Raw genomic sequence first — 15,512 nt, 5'->3', positions numbered from 1 at the left:
GAGAATGTCAGATGGTCAGATGAAACCAAAGTAGAACTGTTTGGTAGAAACACAACTCGTCGTGTTTGGAGGAGAGAGAATGCTGAGTTGCATCCAAAGAACACCATACCTACTGTGAAGCATGGGGGTGGCAACATCATGCTTTGGGGCTGTTTCTCTGCAAAGGGACCAGGACGACTGATTCGTGTACAGGAAAGAACGAATGGGGCCATGTATTGTGAGATTTTGAGTGCAAACCTATCAGCAAGGGCATTGAAGATGAACGTGGCTGGGTCTTTCAGCATGACAATAATCCCAAACACACCGCCCGGGCAACGAAGGAATGGCTTCGTAAGAAGCATTTCAAGGTCCTGGAGTGGCCTAGCCAGTCTCCAGATCTCAACCCCATAGAAAACCTTTGGAGGGAGTTGAAAGTCCGTGTTGCCAGCGACAGCCCCAAAACATCACTGCTCTAGAGGAGTTCTGCATGGAGGAATGGGCCAACATACCAGCAACAGTGTGTGCCATCCTTGTGAAGACTTACAGAAAACGGTTGACCTCTGTCATTGCCAACAAAGGATATATAACAAAGTATTGAGATGAACTTTTGATATTGAACAAATACTTATTTTCCACCATAATTTGTAAATAAATTCTTTCCAAATCATACAATGTGATTGTCTGGATTTGTTTTCTCATTTTGTCTCTCATGGTTGAGATCTACCTATGATGACAATTACAGGCCTCTCTCATCTTTTTAAGTGGGGGAACTTGCACAATTGGTGGCTGACTAAATACTATTTTTCCCCACTGTATTTGTTAAATTTGTGTGCTGCCCATCGTTATCATCTATATGAATTGTTAGAATAGTTTTGTTCTCTTTATGTTGAAAGAGATGCCTAATAGAACAAAAACGTTACCAAAATCCTATCAATGTTGTGAAAAAGGACTTAAGTTTTCTTTTAAAAAAACTGTTGTACAGTGTGTGTTAAGCTTCTCTTACCTTTTGTTATTATTTTCCCAGAAAAAGGATTTTTGTTTGTAAAAAAGGAGCTTAACTAATAGCAAATCAGGCTCCAACAGTAGTTGGTACTTCCAACAGTAGTTGGCATTTCCTGTGGGAATCATCCAGCTTTACACAAGATTTTGGCTACAAAGAGTTTATTAATAGCAATCCTATGAAGTGTGGAGCACAAGACTGTCCTCCTGAGATGCTTAGATAGCTCCTACTGAGATTTAGCTGGCTGGGTCTCTAAGCTTGTAAGCTTGAATGTTTTGGAGAATTTCTGCATTTCAGCTTTTCTGCATTCTGTTTTATTTATGTTGATATTCTTATCACTAACAAACCTGTCACAGTACTTTTTTTCTTCTCAGTTTACAACAGTTTAATTGAGACTGACTCCAATTCAGAAGTAAGACGTGCTGTGTTGTCTTGCATTAGTCCATCAGTTAAAACTCTGTCCAAAATTATTGGTCGTACTATGGATGTAAAGGAGACAGTCAGGAAATTAGCATATCAGGTGAATAAATATCTGGTAATGTCACTTGCTATTTATTCTCTGTGTTAAAATTATACAAACTATTAGAGAATTTAGCTGGTAGAATATGTATGGATCGCACTCTGTAAGAAAATACTTTAAATTTAACAGAAATTTATCAGTATCTGCAGAAAGCGCTGCTAAGGTGAGCTGTGCTGAGAAGTGCTGAAAATCTCCTTTGGTTTTACCTGGAGATCTTTCTTTGAAATGGCCCCAGATAGATGGGAGACAACCCCATTTTTGTACTGCTTTCTGTGGATGTAAATGCATTAGTATTATCATTAACTAGTAAGTTAATTTCATACTGCTGAGAGTTGAAGTTCAGTACTGGTTACGTCAGTTGCTATGCTTCATCCACTATGATTTTATATGACATTCTAGATCCTAAGTTCCATCAGAAACATAAATGTTGGAGTGTTATTTTATTAACTGTTTAATATGATTGCAAACTGCCATACCATTTAGACAATTATAGGTAGGAACTAACAGAACACCCAGATCAAAATATTTACCCAGTCTGTTCAAAAGAACAATCCTATCAGCCAAAGTGGCTAAAGTTGGTACCGGTCACAAATCTTCTTTCCTGGACTTGGATTTATGCACTGGTTAAAAAGATTATCTATGGACAGGAAATGAGCATCACCATTTGAAGATCTTAGGGGTTCACTTTGAGGGCACAAAATGAGTCACCATAAGAATACATGATTTATTTTTAAATGGCAGGATACAATAAAGCAGCTATGGTCTTAAGTTGCATCTGATATTTCTTAGGGTATTGGGATGTCAACTGGGTTGTTTTTTTTTGAAGAAAAAGACAGTTTTGCAGAATGTCTTATTCTATAGTTGTGTTAGCTTTGTGATTTGTCTGTTTACAGTTTCAGAGGCACATTGCAAATTGTGTTGTCTTTCAGTGTATTTTGCTTTATATGCTATTAATCCATATTATTCAAAAGCAAAATTATGTGAAAACATTTTTTTAAAGGTGCTGGCAGAAAAAGTTCATGTCAAAGCTTTGACAATAGCCCAGAGAGTAAAACTTTTGCAGCAAGGACTTAATGATAGATCAGGTAAAATATTTTTATTTTAATTTAAATGTTTTAAAGCAGTTTTCTTTTTTCCAATACATGCTTAATGTGTGTGTAGATAGTGATGGGAGACAGGATATCTAATTTAAAGTAACTGCCTTTGAAACCATTGGGATGTTCTTAGGAGCAATAATAGTCAAAGCAGGTAACTATTATAGTCATAAGGACAGAAACAGAATTATAATAAAAGTAATCATGATAAATTATATATAGTCAACATCTCTTCTGTGGGAATCTTTACTCTCCCCTAGACTCAATTTTATTCTTCTCATCTGAGAAGGTGAAGAAAGGCAGTGTAAATCGGGGGGGGGGGGGGGGGGGGGGGGGGGGGAGGAGTTAATTTCCCAAGGGGGCACATGGGAAACAGATTGTTGTGGAGGGCTGAACCAATAGGACTGTGGCTGTGGGCTGGACAGAGACAGCCAAAGAGCCAGATAGTACTCATGTCTGGTGTAAATGAATATAGGAGCCTTTAAGTCAGAAGAAATTTAGTCTTGGAAAAGAAAAAGATATAAGACTCAAAAGGACCCCACCTTGATTCTGTTGAGTATAAAAGGGGACAAAGAGAAACATATTGAGGCTTTAAAGATTCATTAACATCAAGTGAACCACCATGGTCATTAAGTGAATCACATGGTTGTTAAGTGAATCTGGGCTCTCGCCCCCATTAATTTTGTGGGAAGCCACCTGGGAAAACCACAGATTGTGATAATGTGACCACAGGACACTAACTGCTGTAAATTTGAGCCAGTTGCCAAGTACCCAAATTGCAATCATGTGATTGCGGGATAGTAAGACAGTTGTAACCTTCAGGATGGGCTGTAAGCACCATCATAACTCTAGACTGTTGTTAAACAAATAGTTGTAAGTCAAGGACTACCTGTAGTGAAGATTCTGAGTTCTGCTTTACAAAGTACTTGAACAGAATGTTTTGGGGAGTGAGAAAGAGAGAGATTATTCAGACAAACATATATATACTATATGCAGCGTGTGTGTATGTATGTGCATCTGATGTGGAATTCCTTTCTGTCTCTAATAGAAAGTGTGAAAGAAATGGTACAGAAACAGCTTCTCCAAGCTTGGTTACTTCTAGCTGAAGGAAATGTCTTAGAATTGCTCCATCATCTGGATGTGGAGAGTTGCCCCGAAGTGGGTATTCTAGCCCTTAATGCTATGTTCCTGCTGTCTCCTCTCCAAGATCTGATTAAAAAGTTTTCAGAACTTGATGACAGGTAGGGGTAATACAGCTGTGGCTGTCTTTACTTGGGTCAGAGTAACGTGCATTCTCTAGCAGGAACATAAGATAGAGTCTTCTGCCTCTAAAATTATATTCCATGATGCTTCAGTTGGATTTAGTAGCTCTTTGTTTTTAATCCATGCAAAATTTCCTGCCCATATTCTTCATGAAACTAGTGCAACTGTGTGTTTTGAGCCTTCCTATGCCAAAGTTTCTGAACCTTAGCAACTTTAAGATGTGTACTTCCAACTCCCAGAATTCCCCAGCCAGCAATGCCGATACTTGGCTTTTAAAAAAATTAACACTCCCAGCATATTACCAAAATACTATTAGGCCTTCTTGTAGTGGTAGGTTCAGATAGCACTCTAATAGTCAAACATAACTTTAAGGTTTAAACATGTTGCATGTAACAACCAATTGTGGTATGTTTATTTTAAAAAACGGTTAAGCTCATGACATATATAAATGAAGTAGACTGGGAAAATAAGGTATAATTGGAGAATATGTTTCTAAATCTATATACTGTCATATTTTATTCTTATTTATGTTTTTTGTTCTTAGTACAGCTCTTGTAGTGGGACTGAGTTTTGTTTATATAGAAATCAAACAGGCTTATAGGCTACCATCTTATAAGACTCATATAGGCCACCAACTTATATGCATATAGGCCACCATCTTATAAAATTGTTTTATTTTAATCATTTTGTTGATGTTTTAGTTTTGTTATATTATAGATTTTATAAACCACCAAAACTTGCTAGATTATGATAGATATAAAAGAAACACAAAAATAAATAAATAGGAAAATATTAGAGAACAAAAACTTTATTTCTTTAACTTTTCATCAACAGCATACTCACATAACATTGTTTCTTAAAGATAAATATCAAAACATACAGTAATATGTTTCAGAAACTTTTTTTAATGTAGATATAGGTATATTAGCTTGCAGTGATTGCTTTCTGAAATTTCCTGGTTTATATACTGTAACTAACACAAGAAAAGAATTGGGTTTTTTCTTTTTCTTTTTTGATGGAAACTTAATAGCGCCCCATGTGCTTCATTTGAAGGAAAACTATTCCAATAGAAAAACTGACTGCAGAGAGTGCCTTATATTGGAAAGCTCTTTGTGAGCACTTGAAATCCAAAGGAGAAGAATTCTTAGAAGAAGTCTTGCCAGAGCCTGCTATCTATGCAGATTATCTATTGAGGTAAATTAACACAATTAATTCAAAAATTGCAATGTCTGTTCAATATACCTTCTGCTTTATTCTTACAGTTATCTCTTATTAGTACTGGTGTTAAGGTTCTCTGATGCCGTTTTGGAATAAGCATTTTGGAATAACTGATTTTTAAAAGATCTGTTAATAATGAATAGATATCTGATAGGCAGGGGATGCTGCAAAAATAGTAAAGGGGTTAAAGTAGATTGGATGAGTTGTGTAGTCAGATTCGTAGTACCATGCTGTGTAAAGGAGAAACTCTTTCAGATATCTTATGATTTTGCATTGTCCATCTAAAATTTTCTAAATATTCAGCCATTGACAAAGATCAGGAAAAGATCAAAAACCACATTGCTGTCTGTGGAAAGTGTGTTGAGGTGTAATTTGAAAGGGCTGTGAATTAATACAACAGCCTGGGATTGGCAAGGAGATAAATTTTAATCCCTTTTGATTTTTTTTATCCTTAAGCTACTTTCAAAGCGTTCCAGTACTCAGTCAGGAAGAAAAGGAAGATTTGGCATGCATTGAGCAATTGATGACCAAGGAATTTATAGGTCAGCAGTTAATTCTAATGATTGGCTGCATGGATATCACTGAAGAAGGAGGCAGGTATGACTGTAAAAAACCCATGCAATTGTTTTAGGCAATTGTGAAGAATATATTTTTTTTACAAGATATATTTTAAAATGTTATAGAAAGGAACAGGTTGACTCGGAGGGATATTATCTGATGATATCCCTTTGAGCAAACCAAGTTAAGATATTCACATCAATTTGTGGTTTGTAAATTTTTCACTCAGTTGTTTTGAGTCAAGGGGGTATGGTGCTTCTTACAATCACGTAATATAAATGTTTTGCAGTAGAAAAGAAAGTAATGGTTGCATTAATTTCAAAAATGGGGGATAATCTGTAGGAGAGCAAGAATGAAGAGCATCTGGTCTGTGAGTTGTCTATAGCTGGTCTGAAAACAGGTCTTCAGAACCCCAATTATGTACCTTATCCACAATAAAGAGGGTGATGTTGCTTTCTCCATGTAGAGAAAACATATCTTAGGTCATCAACAATACAATCTCCTAATACATCCTATGACTTCTCTGGTTGTGTTCCTTGTTAGGACCCATATCTGAAAGAGGTTCATGTGATGACATTACAACTCATGCTTGACATTTTTTTTCATTGGGATTCATATTTTTGAGGCCCATTCCCTGGTGTTATCCGGTCCTTTGGAAGAACAACAGGGAAAATCCAACCTTGCTGTTCAGTTCAGTTCCTCCTCTGTCAGAGAATCATTAGATGTTGAGGGAAAGGATCACCCAGAAAAACTGGATTCAGAAATATAAATGGGGCAGAGAACATCAATAGAAATAATTGAGATTTAAGAATATCCAGTTGACCATCTAGACTGGGCATTTGTAGTCCGGCCGCAGAACATTTTCACTCTAAAAAGTTTCCTTTTCCCAGAATTTCATGGCCTGAGAGATGGAGTGTGTAGTGGAGGCAGACATCACTGTAGTCAAATAAGCTTTCTTCTCTGTTTCAGTCTGAGCTTGTCTCTTAAATCTTACAGGGGAAGGGTTTTTCCATGTTTTACAATATTTCTAAGCAGAGAAGAAACCCTAATTGTAACATTTGGGATTTGAAAGTGTGTTCATTGGCAGGAAACAGTGATGTCCATATATCAGAAATACAGGCACCAACCCACCCCCTAATAACGATTCCTTGGATTTTAAGCTAAAAAAAACATGAGTATTTCTTTCTTTCTTTCTTTTTTAAGGAAGAGATTGCTGAGTGTTCTACAAAAAATTCTTATGATTCCAACCTTGTCAACATCCCTTGTATCTAATCTTATGGAAAAGTTGCTTTGCCTTTTGAAGGATGATGACCAAAGAATCCAGATGGTATGTTCTTTTGGTTGCAACTTTGAAAGTTTAATCCTTTAGGGAAGTCTTCAGAGCAATTGCATAAGCCAAAGTACCTGTTTTGAATCCATTTCTCCTTTGTAAAAAGTTTGCTTTTTTTGGATGTTAAAAAAACAGTTGAATAGAGTTGTCTTTGACAGCTTCAGGTGTAAATATTCATATATTTAGAAAAATTACAGAATATACATAGAATAACAGAGTTGGAAAGGACCTTGGGTGTCTTCTAGTCCAACCCCTTGCTCGAGCAGGAGACCCTGTATAAGGGGTCCTGAATTCCTGAGCCACGGATAGGCACTGGTCCACGGCCCGCCAGGAATCAGGCTGTGCAAGCAAGCAAAGTCCCATCTGCACACGTGGGACCTAGACAGCATGCAAAATCCCCACCCTGGCCCACAGAAAAACTGCCCTCCACAGAACCGGACCCTGGCGCCCAAAAGGTTGAGGGCTGTTGCCTTATACCATTCCAGACTGATCTTTTGAAAACCTCCAGCAATGGAGCATCCATGACTTCTGGAGACAAGCTGTTCCACTGATTTATTGTTCTCACCTACAGGAAATTTCTCTTTATTTCTAGTTGGTTCTCTCATTGATTAGTTTCCATCCACTGCTTCTTGTTCTGCCTGCAGATGCTTTGGAGAATAGGTTGATCCCTTCTTTTCTGTGACAACCTCTCAGATATTGGAAGATTGCTATCACGTCATCTCAGAATGATTCATTCATTTATATTTAATAAAGCACTTTTCAAGAGCTTGGCTAGTTTGCAACTGCGAGTGATTAACTAGATTTTTCTACAAACATCCTCATCAGAGCATATTTGCTTGTCCCCTTGATAGATGAGAGACACTACTAGTTTTCCTCCCAGTTGTGAAGGTTGATGTTCCTGATTTGGAAATCAAGCTAGATGGGGTCAAGACCACCATCTTCACAAGAAGTTTTGTGGCCGTGTAAAGATTTGATTTTTTTTTAATGATGTAAGTTTCTCCCAAAGGACCTCCAGAAATTAGTGTTGTTTGTTGTTTAGCTTTATGACAGGAATAAAATAAGTTCTCCAGACTTGTTACAATTTCAGGTTGGTGCTTATTTACATTTTCAGGTTGCTGAAATAATTTCAGAGGCCCGGGAAACCATTGTGACAGTAGACAAGCAGCAAGAAGCAAGTGAGATAAGAAAACAAGAGCTTAAGGTATGGGGAGATTGTTCCACTTTTTAAGCAATTCAGTTTTTTTAAATGAAATAACTACAACTGATTGCATTTTTTTCCCTGCAGCTTCTGAAAAATCTGAATGTTATTTCCCAGAAATGCAGAGAATTAAATTAATAGGAATAGAGAGGGCAAATTTTCAAAGTTTTTATACATCTTGATAATGATGGCAGTTGATTTTGATTTCCTTTTTTTAAAATAATTTTTTTATTAATTTTCCAATTTTACATTTAAGTATTTAAAAAGCAACGTGGTGGCTGGGTTAATCAATAGTTCAGTAACATACAAATTTTTTTTAGTACAAATCTCAAACTACAACCTCAAATATTTCCTCTCTTTTTCCCTTAATATCTACTATCTCATATTTAAGCTAATACAGTTATTATTATATCAACTAAATAAAAACATCATTATTACATTTATCAATAAATTTTAGCTTATACATATCTTAATTACTTTTACATTCAATCTTTACATTCAATCAATATCCTGTTATTAGTTTTCCCAATTTTTAGTTTCCCATCAATATTCAAATTTAACATTTGATATTTATAATTTCCAGTTTTTAGGTAACCAAACTTTCCTTTACCTCAATTCATAACAGAATCTAATATTCAAAATACACATCTTATCTATTTGGGTATAATCTTGTTCTATTTCCTAAAAGTTATCTGTTTCCACCCATCTTACATCATCTAATTAATAATATAGTATCCCCTTTAATAAATCAAAGCCCATTATATATATTGTCTGAGTTAATCAATAAATCAAACATATTCATAATATTTGTTTTCTTCTGGGTCTAATTTTTAAGTATTAAATAGCATCCTTATTTTCAACTAATTTCCAAATATTTTAAATTTAAAGACCAAAATTTCCCTTATCTCAACTTCTCCCTTTGACCCTCTAATTAGTAATATGAAATCCCCTCTAATAAATCAAAACCCCAATTTTCTTCAGCCTTATTCTGGCTTTCTTTCTTTGCCAACTAGCCTTCCATGTCAACGCTTTTAAACCATCAAATAGATCTCTCTCTGTTATTATATATATTGTTTGGAATAAGAGATACTATTTAATTGCCATTTTTTGGGAAGGGCTAGCCCATTTGTATTCTTTAAACCATCTCCCTATTATTCCAAATCCCCATAATTGTCCTGGTATGTTTATCTTCCATTCAGTCTGTTCTTCTTGCTCCTCAAATTTCTTTTGGTTTATATAGAAAGTCTTTTCCATTTTCAGTGTTGTCAGTCCCTTTTCTGGATATTCCATTGACTGTATTTATTGGTCAATTGAGTCCTCTGTCTTAGTTTTTGATTGTTCCACTTCTTCTGTTACCTTCTGCGTTGTTAGTTCTTTAGTTGTAGTCAGAATTTGGGTTTGTATATCTAAGCTGGCATCTTGTTCTTTTCTGTAACATCTTATTTCGTCAGAAACTGAAAGAATAGTTTCATGTATTGCTTTCAACATGGAAAAAATCTTTTCCTGGTCCTCATCCATCTCTTTCACATGTTTATAAATAGTCTTTATAGTGGAAGTCATTTATCAAGCAAGATTTTATAGTCCAAGGCATTTCATCATCTCATATAGTAACCAATATTCCTCAAATAAAGAGATAGGAAGGCAATTCCCCACATATAACTCTGAAAGTCAGTAAAGGTTTACATTCACAGTTCAAGTAGGCCAGTTATGCCGCCCAGCTGTTCTCTTACAGCTGAGTTTCTCACAGGTGGTGCCAAAGTCAGAAGAGTCTTATCTAAGGTCTGGGCTTCAAGCCAAGTCTCTTTTAGGAAATAACAAGTTGTAGTACCAAACTTCGCCACAAGATGTCACCAATGCCATTTAAAGTTTTTTAAGTCCAACATTTTTATAATCCTTTTTCCAATTTTATTTCTTTTTTGTAGATAAAAACAAAAGTCTCCAATAAAAATAGGAAAATGTTTGGTCTCCAGGTTTCAGGAACATATAAATCCAATTAGATTAAATATATTATTTTAGTGCTTTAATTCCCCTGGGTAGTCAGTCGCCACTATTCTTAGAGGGTGGGATAGAAATTCCCTTCCCTCTCTCCTCACAGGGGGAAAGATACTTTGGGCAGCTTTTACAGGAAAAGAAAATACTTAGGGTAAAGAAGATTGGATTTCACCCAGTTTCATCCGCGTTACTTTCGAAGTGCTTGGTGGTAAGTTTGACTTTGGCTGTCTGCAGCCTAGTGACAGGCCATATTACTATGGCCGGTCTTTCCTCTGCCGGTTTGGAGGGTTGCCCCAGATCGAGCGGAAGGGCTGCCACCCTCCTGCGATCAAGTGGGGGTCCCCTCCTTGCTCATTGCCCCTACAGGGCGACTTTCGACCCTTTCCAGGGTCCCCCAGCGGAGCAAAACCAAACGCGGAAGACGGAGCTTGCCTTACAGTGGCCGCGGCAGCCACGATGGCAAACCGGAAGTCAATTTTGATTTCCTTTGGTGTATGTAAGTTCAAGTTGGAAATAGAAGAAAATAAAGTAGAAGGATGGACAGTGTGTTCAGGAAACCTCCTTCATTGAGGACACTGTCTATCACATTGGGTTCATCTCTCAGCTGCAAGGAGAGACTGCTACTGTTGTGTACATCCCGGTAACCTCAGTGTCAGGGTGAGTTCCCTTCACCAAGCCACCCTTCCACTTGCTCTAAAAAGGACAACTGGTCCAGATCATGGTGATCAAGTTGTAGGTCACCTGGCCATGGACATGTTCCTTCCATTGAAGCAATAGTTGGCTGCTCATTAGCTGAGCCAAATTCAGATTTGTAGAGGCTTTTGCATAGGGAGTGTTCTAAAACTATATTAAATAAGATGTTACCATTAATCTTTTATGGTTTTCAAACTGTTGTATTGTCCACTAAAATTAGTACTCTCAGTGGGGGTTTTTTGTATTACTTGAAGACTTCTCTCTTCATCCAGGTCTTTGCTGAGAAACTGATGAACAGATTTTGTGTCTGTTTTAGTTTCTTTCTTCTTTTTTATTGTTTTATAATACCTTTATTGTATACTTTACTGTGTTTTGTTTTATTTTATTGTATGCTACTTTATATCTTACAAAGTATTTCCAAAGGCTATTTTCATTGAGAGAAGTACAAAGACATATGAAATGATGGTATTTTTAATATTCATGTTGCAGAGATTTCATACTGGTGGAGGTTGCTGATTCCAGATTCTGATGAGGTAGCAGGACTTATCCAACCTTAGTTGATCTCAGGAACCGAGAAGCATCTTGCTCTTTTGATATGGGGATGGGAGACCCCAAAATTCCAGACTTATGGACCAGATTGGAAAGACAAAAAATACTTTTTGCAAGTAGGCAGTGATAGAATTCATTGCACTGTCAATAAAATTGGGTGTATGCAGGAATCAGCAATCAGAATGACTGAGATGTCTACTTTTTGTAAAGGCCCATAATATAATACTCAGTAATTCCAGGGCATAATTTTTGTTTTCTTTCCAGCTGGCAGAAATAAAAGTGAAACTCATGGAAGCAAAGTATGCTCTGGAAAAGTGTGTGGCCATGCAAGACTTCAGCCATGCTTCTGTGTTAAAGGAGAGGATTATAGAGCTGGAAGGTATAAAGAGTGGCTTGTTGAAAGAGACAGAAGAATCCGGAACTAAAGAGATATGTGTGGAAAAGGTTCTGTATTTTACACTTGCTCTAGTTTTTTCAGTGTTTTCATCTTTACTTGTTAAGAACTGTGTATATGATTTGTTTGAAATGGCTTTTTAGAAGGAGAAAAGAATGCTTGTAGTTCAGACTTGAACTATGAAGTCCTTGATGTAGAGTCCTTTAGTCCAGCACTGAAGATGTTACTTAGTTGGGTAATGAAATGTCTTCAAGAAAACAATTAAGGTCAGAAAACAACAAGGACTCCAAAGGAAGAGAAACTGAAAATCCTGCTATTACCTGTGATCTCATCCAAAGATGCTAGTACCCCGTTAAAAAAGAAAGAAATGAGCCAGAATATCTCTGTATCTACCTATCTACAGTACCTAGTTTTCTACAAATGGATTATTTCTCATGTATAAGGGCTAGAAAAAAAAATCCAATCGCTACATCATTGCAGAACAAAACTAGATGTGAAATATGGGAATTAGAGTGATTGCTGCTGGAAGGAAAGGCTGTTGCTTTGGAACAATCTGCAACTAGAAGATCTCAAGATGGCCCATTGATTGAACAGACCATCTTCTTCAGTTGGAGTTAATGATAAATGTAGGGTCAAATTTTGCTTGCTTTCCTATAGAAATAAATTGTTAATTCAACTGAATGTTGCTCACTTTTGTTCTTGGTTAGCAGAAAGCAATGTAGATATTTGGGCAGACAGAAATCCTGAACTAAGCTATGATGCTTTTATTTTAAAAGAGTGATCCAGAAACACTTCTGAAGTGTTTGATGATGTGCAACGAACTTCTGAAGCAGGTCTCACTTTCCAAAGGATTGGGACCCACATTGGATGGAATAATTGAATCCCTGGTATGTGGCAACCTTATGATACATATCACAATATAGAAGAGGTGTGCTGAGCAGCAGCAAGTATATGTGGTCTCAATACTTTTTTCTATCCCAGGTAGCTATACTTGTTCTGCATTCTATTCTGCATGTATATCCACAAAAGGCAGCCAAGGATCAAAAATGAATTAGTTTGAACTGTATAGGATTTCACTTTGCAGGCACCTCACACAGCTTTTCTACTTCAGCCCTCCATTGGATTACAGATGGAATCAGTTTTAGCTTTTGGGCAGTTCCTGGCAACTTGGTTTGGAATCTCCCACTCTTATTTCTACCACAGAAGGAGATAAGGTTTTATATCAGTTAGAGATTCACTATTTTTCCATTTATGAAGTTAGATCTTGTCCTTTTTTTATATAGTTCTTTCAAACAAATCTGAGCAATCCATCCGTCTATTTGACCACCAGCATAAGCATTTGTTAAAATCAGTTCATGCTTTTTTGTTTGCAAAAGCATCCTCAAGGGGAGGTTAAAGAAATTGGCCCTTCATCCTGGCTTTTTAAACGTCCTCTGTGGTTACCCTGGTCTCTTTAGTTACCAAAATAAGTTTCTTATCTTAACAAGCAAGTGGCTACAAGGTTCTCTTCTGTTCAATACGTCTTGCTATGTTTGTTCTTCTAGGTAATTCCAGGAATTACTAATATCCATCCTGCTGTGCGAAACATGGCAGTGCTGTGCTTGGGCTGCTGTGGCCTGCAGAGCAAGGAATTTGCGAGTCAGCATCTCACTTTGTTGTTACAAGTAAGTAGGTTTCATTTTTCATGAAATGTCTGATAGAATGTGGAAACCCTGAGGAAGAAAAGTTCCTATTGCAACAGGTATTCCTGAGTCCAAAGAGTAGGAAAATGTGTGAAAGGAACCCAGAGTAACTCCACTTCGCTTTCAGTAGGCACAAATTGATGTGGTTGGCTTTCAAGTTCAGTGTCAGGCCCTGCAATGCTGGCCAACTCAGCAAACATTAGTACCTTGGAAAGTTCTTTGTTGCTAGGAGAGTATAATGTAACAAAATCTTGAAAACCTATCAAGTAATACTCCAAATCAACCTATCATAATTAAAGGGGAGTTACTTGGAGTCTCTTTCTCACACTTCTTCCCTCCCTGGATTGAGAGGTCTGTCTTGCAAGTAGATGGGAGCCACTATATTGGCACCCTGGAATTTTAAAGAAGGTCCAGTTGTGCTATACCATGCTAAGAGGGTGAGTGGATGGGTGGGCTGCAGAGAAATAGCCAGCTTGTAGAAAACATTTGCCAAGTTCTATGTAGTGATCATGCTGGGAACTATAACTGGGATGTGGAACTTCTAACTAAAAAAGTAGGCAAACCTGGACCACCAAAATGCTGTCAATCCATATTGCAGCAAATAGCTGTGGTGTTCATTTCCTATCTTCTTACTTTCACATTCTGTTTAAAATAAATCCTACGCAGGAAAACTCATACTTTTCAATTGTAATATCAGCATCTATTTCAAGATCTGATGTTCTGAATGTTGGACTTGAAACATTGGCAACATCTCTTTCCATTGTCCTACATCAGGAGTCTCCAAATTTGGCAACTTTTAAGACTTGTGGACTTCAATTCCCAAATTGAATTTTGGGAGTTAAAGTCCACAAGTTTTAAAAGTTGTCAAGTTTGAAGACCCCTGTCTTGTATCCACGGTAGAAGAGCTTTCTTCTGGAAGGTGTAAGAGTAAACACACTAGTTTCCCAGGTTTGGGATTGTGACTTGTTCCCCAACCAGTTTGAGGCTGCAGAGGCATTAGCAGAAGTGTTTGACTGGGGAACCACTGGAAGAGATGTGGGTGGGGAAAGGGCTAAGGATGGGAATAAAAAAAGAAAGATAAAACTCCAATTTCTGTTCTGAAAAACCCCTCCAGATACCCAAACCTCTGTCAACATTTCTTGGTAGTATGACCAAATGCTGACTGCCCAATTCTGGGCCAGTTTGAGAGGCTATGGATGGAATATTGAAGCACATGGAAGCTCTTTATGTCTCGGAAGTCCCCTGCTTCAGTTTCTACTTTCAATTTTTGCATTTCACCAGAAATTGGCTATTTTGCTTCTGTCTTGATTGCATGTTTGAAGGAACATGCAGATTTTGAGAAGGCCGTTCATTAAGTTCAGATTTAAAGCCCAATTTGGAACTGCTTTAAAGAGTCCGAGAATGCTTTTTTTTTATGGCTCAAGGAATGAATTATAGTTTAAATTATACAGATTCATAGGTCCTGTTTGGTCTTTCTAATTTTATTCAGGTATTGCAAATTGACGAAATGAAGATAAAACTGAGTGCTTTAAAAGCAGTCTTTGACCAACTAATGATATTTGGAATAGAACCATTCAAAGACAGAAAAGTTCAAACTGAAAATGAAGAAAATGAGAGTGAGAAAACTAAGGAAACAGAAGAAGAAACAGCTACCACTCACAATCTTCTTCAACTTCTTTCTGGGTTTCTAGATAGTGAGGTATGACTGAAACTAGCAAATATGGAGGTAAATTTTAATTTCATGTTTGGAAAAATATAAAGAGAAAAATTGAGCATAATATTTCCCTGACTGGTATTAGCACATAACACAAAAATTGCATGAAAAATGCTAATGTCAGTTATACACCCCTCATCTGAACAGAGACGTGTTAAAATAGTTATGAGAAAGAGCTTTTTTATTGCTTCAGATTAACAACTTTCTTTTAGTGACTGTTCAAAGGTACAACTGCATTGAAAAAAGTTACTTATGACTAGTTTTCATACTTAAATTGCAACATCCCCATGGTCACATGATCAGAATTTGAGCACTGGACAATTGGCAT

General features: G+C 37.0%; 1 protein-coding gene across 1 annotated transcript in view; it reads left to right on the top strand.

The window, feature by feature from the left end:
* NCAPG (non-SMC condensin I complex subunit G) overlaps nt 1-15,512 on the top strand; it is a 28,336-nt gene that overhangs the window by 4,603 nt on the left and 8,221 nt on the right. Inside the window, exons 5-15 of the mRNA XM_015816555.2 lie at nt 1,354-1,499; nt 2,500-2,584; nt 3,642-3,834; nt 4,910-5,050; nt 5,531-5,671; nt 6,836-6,959; nt 8,074-8,163; nt 11,659-11,838; nt 12,565-12,675; nt 13,333-13,452; nt 14,960-15,169. Of these exons, the coding sequence (XP_015672041.1) occupies nt 1,354-1,499; nt 2,500-2,584; nt 3,642-3,834; nt 4,910-5,050; nt 5,531-5,671; nt 6,836-6,959; nt 8,074-8,163; nt 11,659-11,838; nt 12,565-12,675; nt 13,333-13,452; nt 14,960-15,169 (1,541 nt within the window). The remainder of the gene's footprint in view (nt 1-1,353; nt 1,500-2,499; nt 2,585-3,641; nt 3,835-4,909; nt 5,051-5,530; nt 5,672-6,835; nt 6,960-8,073; nt 8,164-11,658; nt 11,839-12,564; nt 12,676-13,332; nt 13,453-14,959; nt 15,170-15,512) is intronic.

Source organism: Protobothrops mucrosquamatus, unplaced genomic scaffold (assembly GCF_001527695.2).
Source record: "Protobothrops mucrosquamatus isolate PMUCROS unplaced genomic scaffold, P.Mucros_1.0 scaffold464, whole genome shotgun sequence".
Lineage (NCBI taxonomy): Eukaryota > Metazoa > Chordata > Lepidosauria > Squamata > Viperidae > Protobothrops > Protobothrops mucrosquamatus.
The sequence above is the reverse complement of the archived record's forward strand: the minus strand, read 5'-3'. Positions and strand labels throughout refer to the sequence as shown.